General features: G+C 37.0%; 1 protein-coding gene across 8 annotated transcripts in view; it reads left to right on the forward strand.

The window, feature by feature from the left end:
- The window catches only part of PLEKHA7 (pleckstrin homology domain containing A7), a 152,712-nt gene that overhangs the window by 111,781 nt on the left and 22,576 nt on the right, over positions 1–18,355 (forward strand). For 5 of the 8 annotated variants that reach the window (XM_032111696.1, XM_032111699.1, XM_032111697.1 and 2 more), the window contains 6 exons: positions 1,429–1,607; positions 3,437–3,916; positions 9,227–9,743; positions 11,809–11,895; positions 12,257–12,376; positions 14,192–14,245. In XM_032111696.1, the coding sequence (XP_031967587.1) occupies positions 1,429–1,607; positions 3,437–3,916; positions 9,227–9,743; positions 11,809–11,895; positions 12,257–12,376; positions 14,192–14,245 (1,437 nt within the window). The remainder of the gene's footprint in view (positions 1–1,428; positions 1,608–3,436; positions 3,917–9,226; positions 9,744–11,808; positions 11,896–12,256; positions 12,377–14,191; positions 14,246–18,355) is intronic. The other 3 variants (XM_032111701.1, XM_032111704.1, XM_032111698.1) reach the window with 2 other exon arrangements.

Consider the following 18,355-nt stretch of genomic DNA (forward strand, 5'->3'; position numbering starts at 1 on the left):
TCAGGCATCCGTGCTTGAGGCGCAGAAGGGAAAGGCCGTGTTTCACACATTCGGGAGAACAGCCTGCCATAGGAAGGGAGTAAATTCTGCGCAGAACTTATTTAAAAGCACTGTAATAGCAAGCACATATTTTGCTCTTTGGAGTTGTTGATAAGAAGTCTCTAAGGTTATGGTAATTTGGGAGTTTCAGGGTAAACAACTGAAGTTATAATGTTTAGGGAAGGCTGCACTGGATTAAATAGCCTGGGTTTTGTCAAAACTATTGTTGTGTTTCTGAAGCCATCTGTGATTGTCTCTACAATCAAAAATTTGATTTAGAATAATGAGGGGGAGAAGATTTCACCAATATAAAAAGAACAATTATTTAGGCAGGATTTGCAAAATACATTTACCCTTTAAAAACAGATGTAACCAAATCAAAAATTGGATGTAATTATTTTTATCTTTTTAAAAAACCCTGTGTCAGCAGTATTTAATGCTATTAGTTTTTGTGTGTGATAGCAGGCTTAGTTTTATAAAAATAAAGTTTAAATTACTAATTTGATTTTAATATCATTACAAGAGCTTCCAAGCAGGGTATACTGTCTTCAATTTTTTTGGAAAGTAAGGAGATGAATCTCTCTCTACTAATGTGAAGTGTATCAGGATTTACATCATTTGGTAATATTTATACTGTTGCTAATTCAAATGTGGGTGAGATTTGATTAAATTCAACTAGCCTAGAGTTACAAGGATATTCCATATTGAATCCATTTGAATACTGAATATATTTATAGAGGAATTGCCCAGTACCACTAGTTTGCAGTGGAATTTCATGGAGTATTTTGGTGTGCAGAGATAATCGTCATTATTTTATGTGCTGTGATAATTCTATCAGTATTACTAACTTTTATCAGTAAGTCTTGTGACTTTGCAGCTAATATGTGTTCAAGTGCATGCTTTAACCGAAAGATCTTAACATGCATTATAATTGATTCTTAAATAAGCAGTTCAATTGCTTATACTGTAAGATTTTTGTCTGTGTTTTGTCTGAATAGATTTCTTTATTAAATGAGCTGGGAAAATTGACTTGCTGATGCACGTCTCATTGAGAATTTCTTAAATTTGTTTAGTATAGGGATTTCTTCTATTTGTTTAGTCCAGTATTTATGGCAAATTAAATATATCAATTAAAAGAAAACGAAAGGCTGAAATTTCCTACTGTGAAAATCAGAAGCACTGGGCTTTCAGCTTAATAGTTCTACAAAGAGGCAGAGGAATTTCAGTAAAAATTGGAGTGCCTTTTGAGTCTGCTGCACTTATTGTGGTAGATAATTTACACCAAATTCAAGAAACAGTCAAGGAATCTGGAAAGTTGTTTTTAAGTACGTTTTTTCTAGGAAAAAGTGAAAGAGCTGTCTAACTTCTATTTCTTCTTTTTCCTTCCAGGCTGTTCACACAGGTATGCGGGCATATATTTATAACAAGAATTCTGTCATTGGCTCTCAGGCAGAGCACACAGGGATGCGGACGTACTACTTCAGTGCTGACACCCAGGAGGACATGAACGCCTGGATCCGGGCTATGAATCAGGCTGCTCTCATGCAGACACGTTCCTCACTGAAGAGGCAAGTTCCACTCAGAAACATTCAAAATAAATTTAATGTATCTTACATAAATCACGCCCTTGGTGGTTATTTGACGCTGCTGTTTGTAAATATTTGCATAAAACTCTTTCACATTTTAAAGAAATAATTGTTTTCCGTTTGCATTCTGTTGCAAATCGGTTAACTGATATTAATTAAGAGAACCTGGTGTTCAGTATTTGTGTATGCATGCAAATTGTGTGCCCACCTTTAGTGACCTGGATTAATTTCTCTCTATGTATAATATTTTAGGGAATTTCAGGTAAGAAGCTCCAGTTTCTGTGGGCACATTCATACACTTGCAGCAGCCAATTGGCAGCCTTTGGGAGAAAGGGGTAAAAGAGAAAGAACAGAAGTTTAATGAGTTGTTCCAAATGAGTGTTTAGAACTAGGATTGAAGTGCTGTTAAGGGGGAAAAGAATGCTAAAGATGGGTAAATCATAAGTGCACAGAGTTAATGGATGTCAACTAATTTATGCAGGTATGAACTGATTATGAACCAATTCAGCTGTGCCAAAATGTGCTTCCAGTTTTTTCCTTTTCTTTAAATTGATGTAGCCTTCTTGATGTTTTGGCGTTGGAATGTGACTCTTTCCCTACACCTCCATGTGAAGGAAGACTGTTCAGAGACAACCCTGCTGTAACCATTGTGGCTGTGAGGCTTGAAATGTTACGGTGCAGTTTCTCAGAGTATCTGACACTGCTGCTCTCTGTTGGCCAATCAAATATAAGCAAAGGATCAACATCTCTTCCAGAGCTTTACATCCTATTTGTGTTAAGGCTTTCTACATTTAATTTAAATTCCAAGAAACAAGCTGGTACCTGCTTTTTTCTTCTTTATCTTCTTTATAAAGACAGGAATAATTGAAAGAAAAATTGGGGGAAGCCTGGCACATTGGAAGTATTGATCCAGTGTCCTTCCTCCTAAGTAGACTATTCATTTCTAATTAGACTGAAGTGAAAACAATTTTGTCATGGCACTTACTCAGAATTTACTTTCCATAAAGCTCTAAAGAAGCTGAACTTAGTTTCAGAGATGAGGTGCTACCCTGAGATCAGCGATAACCCATTACATTGTGAGAGAAAAAAATGTTGTTGAGAAGCTTATTGTTATGAAGAGATGAAGAAAATTGCAGCTGAAGTATGTAATGTGTCAAAAGCAACCTGAAACTTTTAGAATCCTCAGACATTTTATAGCTTGTTCAAAGTTTAATATCAAGATTTCTGTTATTTTTTAGGCAGTAAGGTAAATAAGTAAACTAGTAAACTAATGTGCACTGCAGCATGGAGCAATTATTCTTTTTAAGGAATAGCTCCCCGATGGAAATTCCCTGGGCAATAGTCCTGACTCAAATGTAGATATTGCTGTGTTCTCTTGGCCAGAAATGTCTAGTCCCTGAGGCAGCTACAAAGATGTGAAAGACTTTTTCTATATTTTGCCATGAGCAGTTGGCAGCTTAGTTTTGGTTTTTTGGCTTTCAGTGTTTCCTAGGATAGGAGGATTTTTTTGACTTACAGCTTTTTGTACATAACATTATGTTGAACACTTCTTTCATACAATACTAGTATTTTTGGTCATTTTTACAGATGTGTATAAATAATTTCTGCTTCCTTGACAGCACAGTAAATGTAACTTTTGTCTAACTCGGATGACAACTGATTTTTTTTTTAGCATATTTGTCTTAACATGCCAAATTTATCACGGTCTGCAGACAGTGATTTTGTAGGTATCCTTTCTAAAAGAGCAACAAGGCCACACCAGCTTTCCACAATTAAGCAGTGTTCATTACTGACATGCATTTTCTTTTCAGAGAAACTGAAAAAGTGGATCAGCAAGCTGTTCCCCAAGTCAATCATGTGGATGCCTGCAAAGAGTGTGTGAAGGCAGAGATTACAGACACAAAAGAAGGTTATCAGAAATCAGCTGAAATGCTTGGATATGATAAGCGTGAAGAGATAAGAAGAGAAAAGGAGGAGGAGGAGCGTTACATCCACAGAAAAGAAACTCTGGAAACCAAAAAGGGCAAGGCTAAGCATGCGTTAACAGAAGCTGATTCATTATTTCCAGACTTAACGAATGCATCGTGGTCCCAAGTAGCTCAGCCTCAGCCAGCTGAGAAGAATGGAACGCTTCCTAGTTCATTGAGTGCTGGCCTAGTGGAGCAGAATGGTACTGGCTCGTATAAAAGAGGGTTTGTTCCCAGAACAAATCCAGATAAGCAGTTTCAAAGAAAAAGTAACATGGCTCAAGTGGAGCACTGGGTAAAAGTCCAGAAAGGAGATACAAAAAGGTTAGTAATAGGCCCATCTTTAGCTAGATTGCCAAGTGACATTTTCGTAAATGAAAGGAAAATGTGTGTTAGTAATACCTTTGGTGCAAATCAGAACAATATTTTACGGAGACAACGTGTAAGAAAAGTTACTTTTTCCTTCAGTGCAGAATGGTATTTTTCAGGGATTTATCTCACGGGAAAGCCGATATGGGATTGGCTAATCAAATCTCTTTAATGTTGTCACAGTACTGCAAACAGAGTAAGTGAGATTAGCATGCTGTTTTATTTTCCTTCTTTTAATCACTGTGGATGCTTAAAACTTCTTAAAATTTGCTTAAATTTTGAAGAGCCGGAAAGTGAAGTGCAACCCTCAGTTACCTCTTATTCATAAACAACCGCACAATATAAATTACAGATAATTGTTTGTTTTCCACTTTAAAAAGTAAAGAATGCTGATTACTTTCCTTTTCCCTTCTGTTCCTGTTCCAAACATCCATTCACTCCTCTGTGTCAGATCACTGCACTCAGATTCACAGTGTATCACATATTGAAAGGTCTCCATATATTCATTTAATTAATGAAGAGGTCCTAGTATGGTCTCCAGGATTCTCCTTTCCATTTTCAGTCCCTATAAACTATATAAATTGCACCAATGGGTGAAATCTGCACTGGAATGCTTTTGTAGTTTGAAAATGTTGTAATTGTTTTGCTTTCAAAGTCTGCAGTCAGATTAAGTACCAGTTGGAAAAATGAAGTGATGAATATGTGCGTCTGTTCAGAACGTCACCTTGTGTCAAGTGGCAGGAAAAACAGTTGGGCTTGATGCTACTTGTGAGGATTTTTCAAATATGCTTAATCTACTGAATTAGTGTTTCATAAATCTGCTCAAATCTAATTATAGTATAAACAAGCAAGAGACACTGGCATGTGGTTTTTAGGAGGGAGAAAACATTTTGGGAGTTTTTAAAATGGTTTTTGAAGCTAGCATTTGTCAATTTGGAACCAGTAAGAAGTTTAAGGCTTGCTAATTTTGTGTGGAAGTTCGTTCTTCTACTCTTTTATCTTTGAAATTACCCTTGAAGAAGCTTTCTTACTATTTGATATCATTTAGCATCTAGACTGCTAGAGTCAATTAACTTCCATCTTTTTTGCTTGGATATCAATCAGTGCTTCCCAAAAGAATTATCAGTTTAATGAAAAAAAGTACTTGGTAAGTTAGTTCTTATTACACACATAGATTTACCTGAAATAATGCAGGAAACGATTGAACTAATGAGCTAATGCTTAAAAAGCTTCTGTTGGTGTTTTTTTACATCAGAAGTACTGGCAGTGACAGGCTTGACTGATAGCTAAACAAGTATGATTTTCTTCCTAATTACTCGTTCCAGTAAATTAACTTTAGGGGTGTGTATCAGGTGCAGTGTTAAGATAGTGTTGTTGCAGGTGCCAGGCTTTGTTCCAGATAAAACCAGCTACCTCAGCTGGAGCTGCTAAGTGTTCAGTGAAAATAAAGATAGATGTATGTGTATATCTATGTATATCTGTATCCAGATATAGAGATCTAGATCTATTTCTGCATACACATATCTCTAAAAATGTCTATTTTGGCTCAGTTGACCTTGTTTTCTTTGCCTTTTCCTGACAAATGCCATTATATTCTCTGTGTTCAGAATAAATTGCATATTACCTTCCCAAAGACTAAGAGATCCATCTTTTAAAGGGCACTTTCAGCCTGCTGAGGTTGCTGCAGTGTAGTTAAATGAAGGATAGAAGTGGAATGTTAGTTGTCAAATATGTTCCTGATTGCATGGTATAGAAATCTTAAGCTAGAGATGATAATTTGATTGACATTCCATTTTGATTTTAGTAAGTGGTAGTAGACCACTTAATTTTTTAATGCTCCATGTTGACTGTTATTCCAGCTGAAATGTTACAAATAGAGAACCTCTGAGGATTCAGAAGGCTGGATAATTTTTGAACACAGAATGAGTACAGTTTTATTTGTTTTCTGGCCCAGGTGTGTACAGATGCAGTGCTTGCCAGCGAGTTGATTATGACAAGAAAGAACTCTTTCAGATAAAGGGTTCACACAAATACTGAGGTTGCTCATATGACTACTTGTAGGAATGGCACCTTTTATATAGATCTTTAAATCTTTCAAACAGATGTTTTACTTCCCCTTTTAATAAAGCACTCCTTTTGCTGAGTTGTAAATGTTACCTGTCACTTTGGAGATCCACCTCTCCAAGTGAACTCTGCACTGCACTCCAGTGACATCCAGTGTAGCCATCTAATCCCACTCTGCTCTCAGCAGATGGGAATATCTGCTTTGGTAAGATTCATGCCAGCTTTTCAGAGAGAGCTGAAGAACTGGAAGAGGGTTTGAAAGGAGGCTTTTAGGAGATTTTGGGTTTAAGCAATTAAAGGTCAAGGTCAGGACCATCAAATGTCAGCTGTTCAGAAATTGTTAGGTTTTGATCTGGTTCCAGTGCCTGCATAAACTTAGTCAATGCATAATTATGAAGAATTTGCTATTTCTAACAGTTTATTTGCATTTTAAAAATATATAAATCCAATTAACCTTAATATTTCCCCACAACTACTCATGTTGAGATATTTCCTTCCTTGCAAATAGTGTTAAAACCTTCCTTGTTATGCAGAACTTTCCGTTCTTTCCTGATTTGCTTAAGGAAGAAACATTACTTGTCTTTGTTGGCTTTTGTGCATTCCCATGAATGGGCACAGTGTTTTTAATAATAGTACTTGTTGCCTTTTGAACATCTGTCTTCTCTTTTTACGATATCTTCTGTGTGGTTGTTTCCCATGCCAGACTCTGAATGATTTTCATGGCCAATAGTCATATAATATGACATCAGGCCATTTATTCACTCTTTAATGTCTGCTTTCCTTTTTATATTCTCTATACCTCTTCATTCAAATGAGGCAGATTCTCAAGAACGGCTGCTTTTGCTCACATTTACTCTTAGTCTCTGAGAAAGCAGTAGTCCATAGTCCATTGTGGATTAATTTGAGTCATTTGGGACATCGTTCTTCATCTAGAAATTGGTGTGTCTCAGTGCCTATTTTTATATGATGCAAATTATCTTAAGCATCTCAAACCTTGTGTGGTAGAGATGCCACCAGCTTAAAGCCTGTCATCCTCAGCTTGAGGTTTCTCCCTGCTTCAGATACTGAGAAAACACAGTGTGCCTGTATGTAGGCAGTTGCCTCCAAAGTTCAGCTCTGAATATGACTTTGCCTGTGCAATGTTACACACATTCAACTTCGTTCTTTTTTTATAGCAGGCTGAAGTTTTGCATGAAAATGGCTCCTATCAGCTGCTCCACATACTGCTTTCAAAGTAACAGTTTTTGGTTCTTCTCAAATTCATTCTTTTCTAGAAGGAAGGCATGATTCCCCTTGCCCGCAGCAAAACTCACATGGTCTTTGTTTTCAGGCTGGTTTTGCTCCTAAAGCTGCCAGCCCTGGTGACTTCACTGACTGCTGCCAATTCCAGCTGATCTCAGTGCTCTACCTTTTCATGTCCAGTTAGAAAATAAACACGCAGAGATGGTTTGCAACATTCGATAGTTTGCTTATGCCTTCATGAGGTCTCCACTAGATTGGAGTATAGGAGTGGTCAAGTTCCCCCCCCCCCCCCAAATTTTTCCACTGAGAAATCACCAAAGGAATCTGTCTTAGCTTCATGCCTGCCTCAGATGTCCTTTTGAAGCATTATCCACTCCAAGCATTCTCAGTTCTTATTGCTATCAGAGAAAATACATTTCTACCAACTTTCTACCACATTGTTTTCCTGTGGAAAAAAATGGCAGCAAAGTACGGGACATTCAAAGTACACATGATGCAATGATTTAGAGAATTGAAAGAGGTTTCACGACCACTGTATGCTGATCTTTGAGTTGTCTGTGTTCATGCTACCTGCCTGCTTTAATCTTCACTGTGAAATTTGAGGTAACATCAAGGTTCTGTGGTATGAGAGAGCAGAGCTTTTACAGATTTGTAATCCTCCAGGACAGTTTTTTTGCTTGCTGGCATGAGGAATTATGTATCCTCTTAAGAGTATCTGTATTTCAAGGCAGCCCAGCTGTGCCAAATCCTGCAAGTAAAAAGAGATGGTGGCAACTACTGAGCAGCAGTTACTGGTAGCAGTTCTTTCCTTCTTGCTTGTGTTATTCTTGGATGCTGAACAGAGATGTTCTTTTCCATCCTGCCCTTTCTTTCATGTGGAATTCCTGCATTTTCCAAACCACGAGGTCTCCCTCTCATGCAGAGAGTGGAACTTATTGAGTGAAGTGATGAAAATGAAAACATGCTTGGAGTTTCTTTGTTTGTGTAGTTTTGTGCTGGGTTGGTTTTTTTGTTTTCTTTTTTTTTTTTTTTTTTTTTTTTTTTGTGTTGATGCTTTGTAGCAAGCCTAGCAGAATGGTTTTCTGTTTGGAGATTCTGAATCAATGGGCAAATGACTGCAAGTACAAAACCCCCAGATGTTTGACTGAAGAGTCAGAAATTAGGCAGGCAGGCTCTTACGCATGAGGCTACGGAAAGATTTTGACTTCAAAGCAGGAGAAGGAGCTAACTAGACTTTGTCAAAACTTCTGCCAATTCTGTCTTAGCACTACCTTCTAAAATATCTATTTTCTACAGTTTAAGTATTTTATGAGTGCAGTACTAAAGCCAGGATGTAATGCCTCTTGACATTTTGTCAATGACCTTTCTTGTAAAATGCCTCATGTTGCTCAAGACAGTTGAGCCAGTAGCATTAGGTGAAAGTCAGTCATACGGACCTGGGGACTTTGAGAAGTTCCCTGCCATTTTCTTTCTTTTTGCTTCATTCACATGAACAAAAACTATCTGAGATACTCTGGGATTGGTGAGATTTCTTCTTGCTTTTAAAGATATTTACACTGAACATGCATTTGCTTTCGTAAACTGCACCACCTAGTGGTGAGCACACTTTCTGTGAAAAGGAGTGTTTTAATTTACAGACTCACTCGTTAAACATGACAATAATTCCTTTCTTCATATTCTTGACTTTCTTTTTAGTCTAAGTATATAATGCTGCCGTCCCTTAAGTTTGTTTCTAGTAGTTCATCCTAGGTTAAAGACTAAACTAAAATCCTGTATTTATACAGTGCAGTGTTTATGTGCAGGATAGATGTCATTAATGTTGCTTTGTTAATATTTCTGTAAATTCTGTTATATGTCTTGTAGCTCCTATGCTTATGTCATTAGAGGTGTTTTTTTATCAGTCACTCCCACTCTTCAATGTATGCTAAAATGTACCCTTTTCTTCCCTTTTTTTTACAGCCTCACTTCTGATCAGACTCTTGCACGTCAGGGTCCCAATCCTCCTTTTCCTGAAAACTATCACACTTTGCCAAAGAATACCAGGCAGCCTTCAGGGAGCTCACCACCACCAAACCGCAATTTGCCGAGTGACTACAAATATGCACAAGATCGTGTAAGCCACTTGAAGATGTCCCAGGAGGAAAGGAAAGCAAATAAGGATGGAACTGTTTGGCAGCTCTATGAGTGGCAGCAGAGACAGCAGTTCAAACATGGCAGCCCCACAGCCCCACTTTATGTAGGTTCTTCAGACTTCATTGATCGTGCTAAGTCAAAAAGTTCATTAGATGTTCCACGATCAATATCTGTTCCGCCCTCTCCATCTGATATTCCTCCACCTGGACCTCCAAAAAGCTTTCTCCCACGGAGACCACATACTCCTGCAGAAAGGCTCACAGTTAAACCATCTGATGAGAGACAGACTGTGGATGTTCCTTTTGCTGGATCCCCCAGGAAGATACGGAATCGGGCTGTAAAGGTTTGTATCCATTTAACTGATTACAAACTATTGCACACATGGTACAACACAGAGAGAGTTTATTTAGTTGTGGCTTGTTGCATCCTTCCTCCTGTATGAAAGATCATGTAAATTGTAAAAGCTAATACAATGAATAATTTTCTCCTCAAGCTCTTGCCCTTTTGACCATTTGGATTTATTAACTTTTGTTGGTTAGGAGAGGGAAATTGGTGGCATATCACGTAGGTTTGGAGTACTTTTAATAAAAAACTGGAACGCATGTACTTAGACGTATAAAGTATACAAATTTTGTATTTTTTGTATTTTGTTATAGAGAGTGTGTAGGCAAGAATATAAAACTCAGTGGGATAAAATCTCCGTTGATTGTTTATTTTTGCTTGGAGCTTTGTGTTTGCCGTGCCTGCTTTCTCTACACGTTTTGCTATTGTGGTTAGTCTTACAGCTGTTTCTGCCTTTAGTTATGGCAAACTCCATATTATTATTATTATTATTGCTACTATAGTAAAATATATTATTTTTCATGCATTTAATAGTTCAGGTCCGTTGCAGAGTATCATTGGGCTAACCCAAATCAAATAGTATTGGTCTGAAACTTCAACCTTTTTCATCGTTTTGGTGTGGGTTTTTTTGTAGGGACTCTTGTACCCTCTTAATCCAGAGATGACAGAGGTTTCCCCATTTGGTACTCCAAATGGCTCTCCTTGCCTAAGGAATTTGAGGAAATTTGTGTTGAATCAATGAAGGATTGACTTGTCTTGGTAGATCTGGAATAATTGGTATTGGAAGCCTCTCTATTCACTTTAATTCTTTGACCTCAGCTGTGGACTCTGACGGGGAAGGTATTTGCTAAGAGAGAGACTTGTAAATTCAGATACCCCAGTGTGTGTTTATGACCATGACTTTAGGCTGCAGCTTTGTGCACAGTTTAGATTTTTTTCCTAGTGTATATGTTCTGTAGCTGTTGGATGTCTTTCAGCATTTATAGATTTATAATATTCTGTCAGAGGGTGAAATATTCTAGTGGTGTGCAGCACTGGAAATCAATATTTTTTCAACTCCTGATTATATTTTACCACACTTTGGTTTCTCCATGTGTAGGGTGAAGGAGCATTACATCCCTTATGAAGGCATGTGCAGCAGTCTTTTCCTTTCCTGTGCAATATAACTGCAGAAATTTTAAGCTCTTTTTATGGCATCCTGGCTTTACCAATATCGGGAAACACAGTTCCTCATAATTAAAACTTCTCTGTGGAACTTCTATGAAAGTTCTGTGAAAAATGCTCGTGTTTTTCTATGTAGGCACACAGCATTTACACAGTATTTAAATGTGTATGCCTGCATAAATCTGTGATATTCCACACTTCCTGGACTGCTTTATTAAATTCCATCCAGCTGCACTTAAAAAAAAAAAGGTGGAGGGGGAGGCAAAACAAAACGGCATTCAGTGAAATTAAGAGGCAGGAATAAAAATAAATTGTGAGACATTTAGTCTGCTTTGAAGAAAGCCACAGAAGTTTGGCTTTAAGAGAAAGATGAAAGAATGAGTGTGCAGTGTCCTTTCATATTGTAAGCAGAAAGGGGCAGATCAAGGATGACTGTTAAAAAAACGCTCCGTATTAATGGAAGCCACTGCCACAAGGTGTCAGTCATGTCAGGAGCTTGAGTTCCCTGGCTAAAAGAGAGCATTCTCAGTTGTTCCTGTGCGCAGTACAAGCCTGCTGTCGGAGGGCATCATCCAGCCCAACCTTTTTCTGGGAGACATTTGGTGGGGGGGAACTTCGTGATTTTTTTTTTATTTGCTGGAAGCTACATTGCACGCTCTGCTGAAGCATCTCGCACTGCCAGAACCCACTGATCTGCCCAGCATCGCGGGTGCTGAATTTGCATTTGTTCATTCCTAAGTTTTTAATCATCAAAGGATCAGGCTGGCCCGTGTTACCCTGATCTAAGCACGCCATGATTTTAAATAAAAAATCTGTGGCAGAGGTGCAGACTGAATTTGCCCTCAGGTGCAACACACTGCCACTGGACACAATGCTTATGTTCTGGCTGTGGCTTCTTGCAGAGCTCTGCTCACCTGGATCGCCGCTCCATGCCTGCCATGGGCTACATGACACACACTGTGAGCGCGCCCAGCTTGCACGGCAAGTCGGTAAGTGCAGAGCACAGCTCCTTTTGTGTCCTCGCAGTACCACTGCTAAGTTTTAAAATCCATAGTCTTTAATCTTAACTTTATTAGTTAAAGCATAAATAACTCGAATGAGAACTTAATCTTAAGCCAGTAAAGCCTGTAGGAATTCTGCCTTTATCTGCAGCGTGAACAGGGGCGAGCTGTCTGTTGTTACAGGATTCAAGTTTTATTGTGTTTATTTGACCAAATGCAGAGTTAATTAAATAATTGCTTAATCATGTCAAGTAACTGCTTTCTGGGCACTGAGGTGAAAAATGTAATTATAGTTCCTCTCCCTGAAGACTGCTAATTTCCTCTTTACAATGTGTCTAAATACCTGCAGCCTGAAGAGCTAACATTGCTTCTCATTCGATTAAGGAGACATCAGGCTAAGTTGGCTAGTATAAGAAATTACACAATCGCTCAGTTACTGCAGCACTTGCCAACTAATTCCACCTATCAGGTCAGCTGCTGCGTGGCTCATCTGTGACATTTTGTGACTCTGCAAATGCTTCATTAGTGGCATGCTTGAGTCTGTGCTTCCTTGCCCATTCTTTGGTATTCCACAGTGCCCAGGTTGTTTGCGGTTTTTCTTTGCTTACTGTATTTGCTATAAAAGATGAGCATTTTTAAGTTACAGGGTGCCAGTGCATCTGTTTCAAAGGGTCTACTTCCTTTTTATACTGTGTATTTATACTATTTCTGAAAATGCTGCATCTTCAGAAATGTGGGTTGAAATACTGTATAAGTTCATTCTAAAGCAAAACCATTTCTTTGTGCTGCTTTCATGGTGGGATTGGCTCCCTGTGCCACATGCTGCATCACCTGCAAATTGAAATGCATCAGCCAGTCTGTACATTCATATGAGCTTGTAACTGTGTCAGTTCTGCAGGTGAACACTGGTTCATAAAAGCTCAGAAGCGTCTTAGATCATCTACAGTGCTCTTGATTGCACTGGTGTTATGAAACTTGTAAATGTGAGACCAAACAGAAATGTACTCACAGAGCTCTCCGGTTCCTATTAGAGCCTCAAAAATGGAGCCATCTGGGAGTAAAATCTGGTGACTCTTCTTGGATTTGGTGAAGACTTTGGCCCAAAACTAAAGTAATTTTTTTGAATTGAAGAAGTTTCATTTCCCGACTTACCTCACCTACAGAACAATTGCACTAAGATGGGTGGTAATAACAGGGTTTTCTCCAAAAATGGGCAGACTTTCTAGTCAAGTCCTCAGTCAGTCTTACAAGCTGATCTGACAAGAATTGTAAGTGAACACCTCTAAAGAAATGCAAGAGTGATATATTGATTTTATGGCATAAAGGGTTTTTCTTTTCTTTTTCTAACTACACATTCTCATTGGCTCAAAACTTGAGAAAAGGTATAGTTGTGTTTTTCTTCTATTCTGAAGTTAATTGCGCCCAGGATATAAAATGCTGACAAAATAGCAGTTAAAGTTCTAGGAAGTTTTGGCCATTTTGACTAACTACAAGTAGCACATTTGCAACAGTTAAACTTTTTGTATTGCAAATATCCCCTTTCAAAAGAGGAGAAATATCTTTGTTATGACTTCTGTGCATGTTTTTCTTGAAGGGACTGTAATAAAGATGTTGCTAGATGAGTGTATAAAATTAAGCTGATAGCAATTACAGGTGAGGCAATGAAAATTAAGGATCAAGTTGAATGCTATTACATAAAAGACAAAATGGATTGTATAATCATATAAGTGAGATCTTTTTCAGAATTTTATTCACAAAACTTATTTCATACTTTCCCTGAATAAAGGAATTCATAACTTAAAATGCTTACGAATTGTGATCCAAAGTATTCTAGTGATATATTGTATGATGTCTTCTAGTTATGCCTGACATTTAGTCAGGTACAGGTCTTCTCGTCTTCTCCCAAAGACTCATATCGTGCTGGAGAACACCACTGTAACTTTTTCAGTGAAGGACTAGTCAGTGGAAATTGGTCTTGAGAAAACAGCTTTTGAAAATGTCTTGTTTCAGGTAGTTCTATGTCTCATTAGAGGTGGAAACAAAAATCTAGATGTTTGGAGGGTGGGTAATGAGACAGTAATACTCTTGGGAAATATTTTGCCCATTTTTTAGCTGTAAATAGCAATATGCTGGTGGAGCAAATGTGCTTTTTTATGTGCTCCTACTCTGTTATTTTGTTCCCTCTTTCATTTGTTTTCTTGTATGTAGCGAATCCAAGTATTCTGAAATGGTTTCAAACATTCAAATATATTGCACTGTTTTCTCCCTATGTACTTACCTGAAGGCGGATGACACATATATCCAGTTGAAAAAAGATCTGGAGTATTTGGATCTAAAGGTAAGATCTTACACATCTCTACTTAACTTTTTATTTTTTTTTCAACCCAGTTGTCTTTTTTGTATCATCTTTGTACCTGCAAATTTTAAAGTTGCTTTCTAGTCTGAGATGGAAACAGTCTTTTGCCTCAGTGTTGTGCTTAGAATATTGAGTGTCTTTTTAGTAATGACTGTACAATTAAAGTGCAAACTCAGAAAATGTAGTTCATTAGTTTGTGAGAACAACTTGTGTTACTGGTACTGAGATGAATGATACGTGGGTTTAGGGAAATCAGATAAACAGATTGAAAATGTTTCTCTGCTGTAGCATTAGTACAAGTATGAAGTCAACACCTCTAAGTTAAAACGTGTGTTCTCTTAATCCAGCTTTTCCTCTTTAAATCTTTTTAAACTGACTTTTTCCTTACTTGTATAATATGCCGTATGTTCTTGTGGAAGTGTGAGTAATTAACACTGTCATTGTTTTCATGTTATTACAGCTAAAAGATTTCAAATGCATCCATCCATCCATAGATATAATCTGATTAAGTAATGTTAGGAGGTATTTCTTTTTAAAAAATAATTAAATATGATACTGAGGATCCTATCATCTATCTAAATTACTTCTGTATCTGGTACTCTTGATGGCTGGAAATTTGAAAGCAAATCTAGACTTCTTAATATCAGGTTTTGAAGGAAAAAAAAAACCACCAAAAAGATATAATTGTTTTGCTTAGCAAAGTAGTCTGCCACTTTCCATGGTGTGTAGCATGTCTTGCCATATATAAATCATATAAAAATGATTCCTGAAAAATCAAGGTGAAGGGAAATTTGACACCTTGTTCTTTGGTTTGCATGTGCATAGCTGCCTATGTGCAGCTAATGTGCTGACTGCACCTATGAGCTTGTGTATTTCAATCTTATCTGATGTTTTAATTCCTTAATTTCTAACCAAATAATAAATGGAAAATATTAGTAATATATACTATACATACATATAGTACCATATATGTATAAACATACAATATTTAGCATATAATATGGGTGATGTATATGTAGTCTAAATGCTCAAATATGTTGGAATCATTAATACACAAATTTAAAATTGGTTGGATGCATTTAATTTTAAGCCTTGTCCTTGGTTTGTTCATGGCTTTGCCAAATGTAACTGCAGCCCAAGCCATCAGATGAATTTTATGACTAATTACGATTTGAAAAGTCTTACGAGTTGAGAAATTATTAATAATCACAATGTTTTGTCCATTATGAAACACAACAATTTTCACAGTTGAAGTGACCATGGTTCAAGCCTCTGAAATGTGATATGCTTAGCAAAATTATTAGAAGCGGTTTTTAACTTTAACTTTTTAGTAGATTCTGTCCAGTTAATTTGTTGCAGTCTGGAACATGAGGAGTTATTTGGTCTCTCAGGAGCTCCCCTGGTGCCTTTCTGCTGCCTGTAGCACCTAAAAAAAGCAGGCGGAAAGAAAAATGTATGGGGGCACTTGATATTTCTGTGAAAAGAAACTTAATGCCAGTTGGTTCCCTTTTGAAAATCTTGACAGTCAAAATGTCGAGCGTGTTTCCAAAGGAATGATGTAATTTTTCAAAATGAGCATTTCCTAATAACCTTCTTTCAGTCGTGGTTGAGAAACGTGAAAATTCAGGTCAGATTGCTGAGAGATTAAAGAGACCATGTGAAACTCAAGAAGGTGTCTTTGTGATGGTTACATTTGTGTTTTGCCACTAAAGGTAGCAATGCTTTGATTTGTGATATAAGGAAAACAAAAGAGTGCATATTTTAGTAATGGTGGAATATGGCAAATTCACAGGTAGTGTGTGTAATGTTTTCCATTTAAGACACTGGAGACTTGGAAAGCCAGTTAGTTCAAGTCTCTCTTTTGACTTCACTGGGCTTTGAATTAGACACACCCTGGTTAAACAGTTTCAATTAGGACTGAACATTTTGGAACTGGAGTTAAGCTTTTTTCTTTTCACTAAATCCATTATTTTTTAAGATCTCTCTTAGAGGTTTCAGAACAAAACTTTTCAACGTGGAATTGTGATTGAGCAATAAACTGTTTAATGCTTAGGTTTGACCTGAGAGTGTGTGATCACTGCTGCTCGTGGAGTTTTGAGTTGTAAGCTTTGGGGGTTTAAATCTTGACATCTGTAACAAGCTATGACTAAACTTTTGTTTGAAACAGATAGAAAATAATGGACCTCTGATCAACATGATATACAAAGTGCTAAAGAACTCAGCACAAGGGTTACTATCCAGTATACATGTAAGACTGCTTGCGTTGAACTGTGCTCATCCCATTGCTTTTTCGAGTAGCAGTCAGTGTTCTGGCTTTTACAGGTGTCTTTTGGTACACAGCAGTGCTTCCTGTAAGATTTTTTTTTTTACTTCCCTTTTTTTTTTTTTTTCCCTTTTTCCCCCCTTTTGGGGTTTGTATGTGAAATTATGGCTGACCTCAGTGTTCGGTTTTCATTTTATCATGTTTTGAAAACGAATGTGTCGAATAGTGAATCCTATGTGAAATTTTGAAAATGTGAAAGCATGCTTGATTTTTGTTATGTTCTCATGTTCACTGCTTGATAGTTAACAAATTCCTTACAGTTTTGATTTTGTAATTTAAAGTATCCCCAAATTCTGTAGACTTGTTTTTATGTTAATTCCGTTGCTTTGAAAAAGGCTTTTGCATTGTCTTAGCTTGCAGGTAATTAAATATGCAAAATTTTTACTTTTAATATGCTGGTATTTTATGTTTATATTTAATTAATTGTTACAATTATATATAGGATTTAGCATTTAAATAATTCCATTAATACTTTTGAAAGAAAGCGATTTTTCTTCTATGTAACATGTAATCGTTGAAAAAAAAATCAAAAAATGGAAAGCTTTTGGAAGCATTATAATTACTTTTGATTCTGGTGGTGAAGTAATATTTCACCACACAAAGGTACATGAGAAGTCTTTGAATGGGGTCTGCCACTGGAGGACAGAAGACAATATTTGCCTCACTTAGAGTAAAATCTAATTACTTTTGAAAACCTAACATGATCCTCTAGGTTACTCTTAGGTTAGTAAGTGAAGTATGTAGCTTTAAGTCTCGAGATGGCCAGTCAGTTGGTATAAAAGCAAACTACCTCTTTATACCCTTCCTACCTCGCCAAAAAAGCCAATAACTTCTGCTTTTGTATCAAAACCTCTCCTCTTATATTACTGAAGACAATATTGAGGTGAATTTTTCTTCATAAGTTTTTGCCTGCATATGAATAAGAATACACTGTATATGAATACTACTAATCACCAGTTGGTCCTGTGGTAAGATAGTATTTGCTTTAATGAATCTTTAAAAGTGTTCCAAACAGGCAATATTAAATCATTAGATTTTAAGGCTTTTAAAAAAATGTATGATTAATGAGCTTTATTATATTGCTCTTTTCTTAACCTCATTTGTTCACAAAGAGGGTCCTGCGTAGACAGTGGAAATAATAAACATTTCTACAGACATAGACATGCCTTAATTTTTAAGGTTGCTGTGAAGGTTGGAAGTACAATTGAGTATTGTTTCAGTACCTATTCTAAAACTGTGTTATGTGAGGAGATAATCTCGCCAGAGATGGAATATGAAACCAGTGATTTATGGAATGAGAGATTTGGTGGATTAGAACCACATCAAAATAGATTAATTACATTTAATTCCACTATAACGTTTTTATAGCAGTCTGTCTTTAATAAAACTTGCCCTGTGCTGAGGAAGATACCGTCCTTTGTAGAATGAAACACTTGCCAAAAGTTGTATTTTTAGTCATTAATGAATGCTGCTATTGTTGCAACCGTGCATGTAAAGGAACTATTCCAGTCTTTGGCTTCAAGAAAGCCATTAGAGCACAACTCTCATAGTTGGTCTCACAACAACATAGTTAAAACTATGAGATTTTTCAGGAAAAGGACTTTTATAACCATGGACAGGTGGGATTATGCTCTTTTGTCCAGAATTCCAAGCTACTGGAAGAGTTACTAAATAGCCTAATGTAACTAGTAATCCTTTTTGTTAACACTTCTCAAAAACTAAAGCCAGATTTGAAAATACTTGTAATCCAAAATTTTACTAATTTTTTC

This window comes from Corvus moneduloides, chromosome 6 (assembly GCF_009650955.1).
Source record: "Corvus moneduloides isolate bCorMon1 chromosome 6, bCorMon1.pri, whole genome shotgun sequence".
Taxonomy (NCBI): domain Eukaryota; kingdom Metazoa; phylum Chordata; class Aves; order Passeriformes; family Corvidae; genus Corvus; species Corvus moneduloides.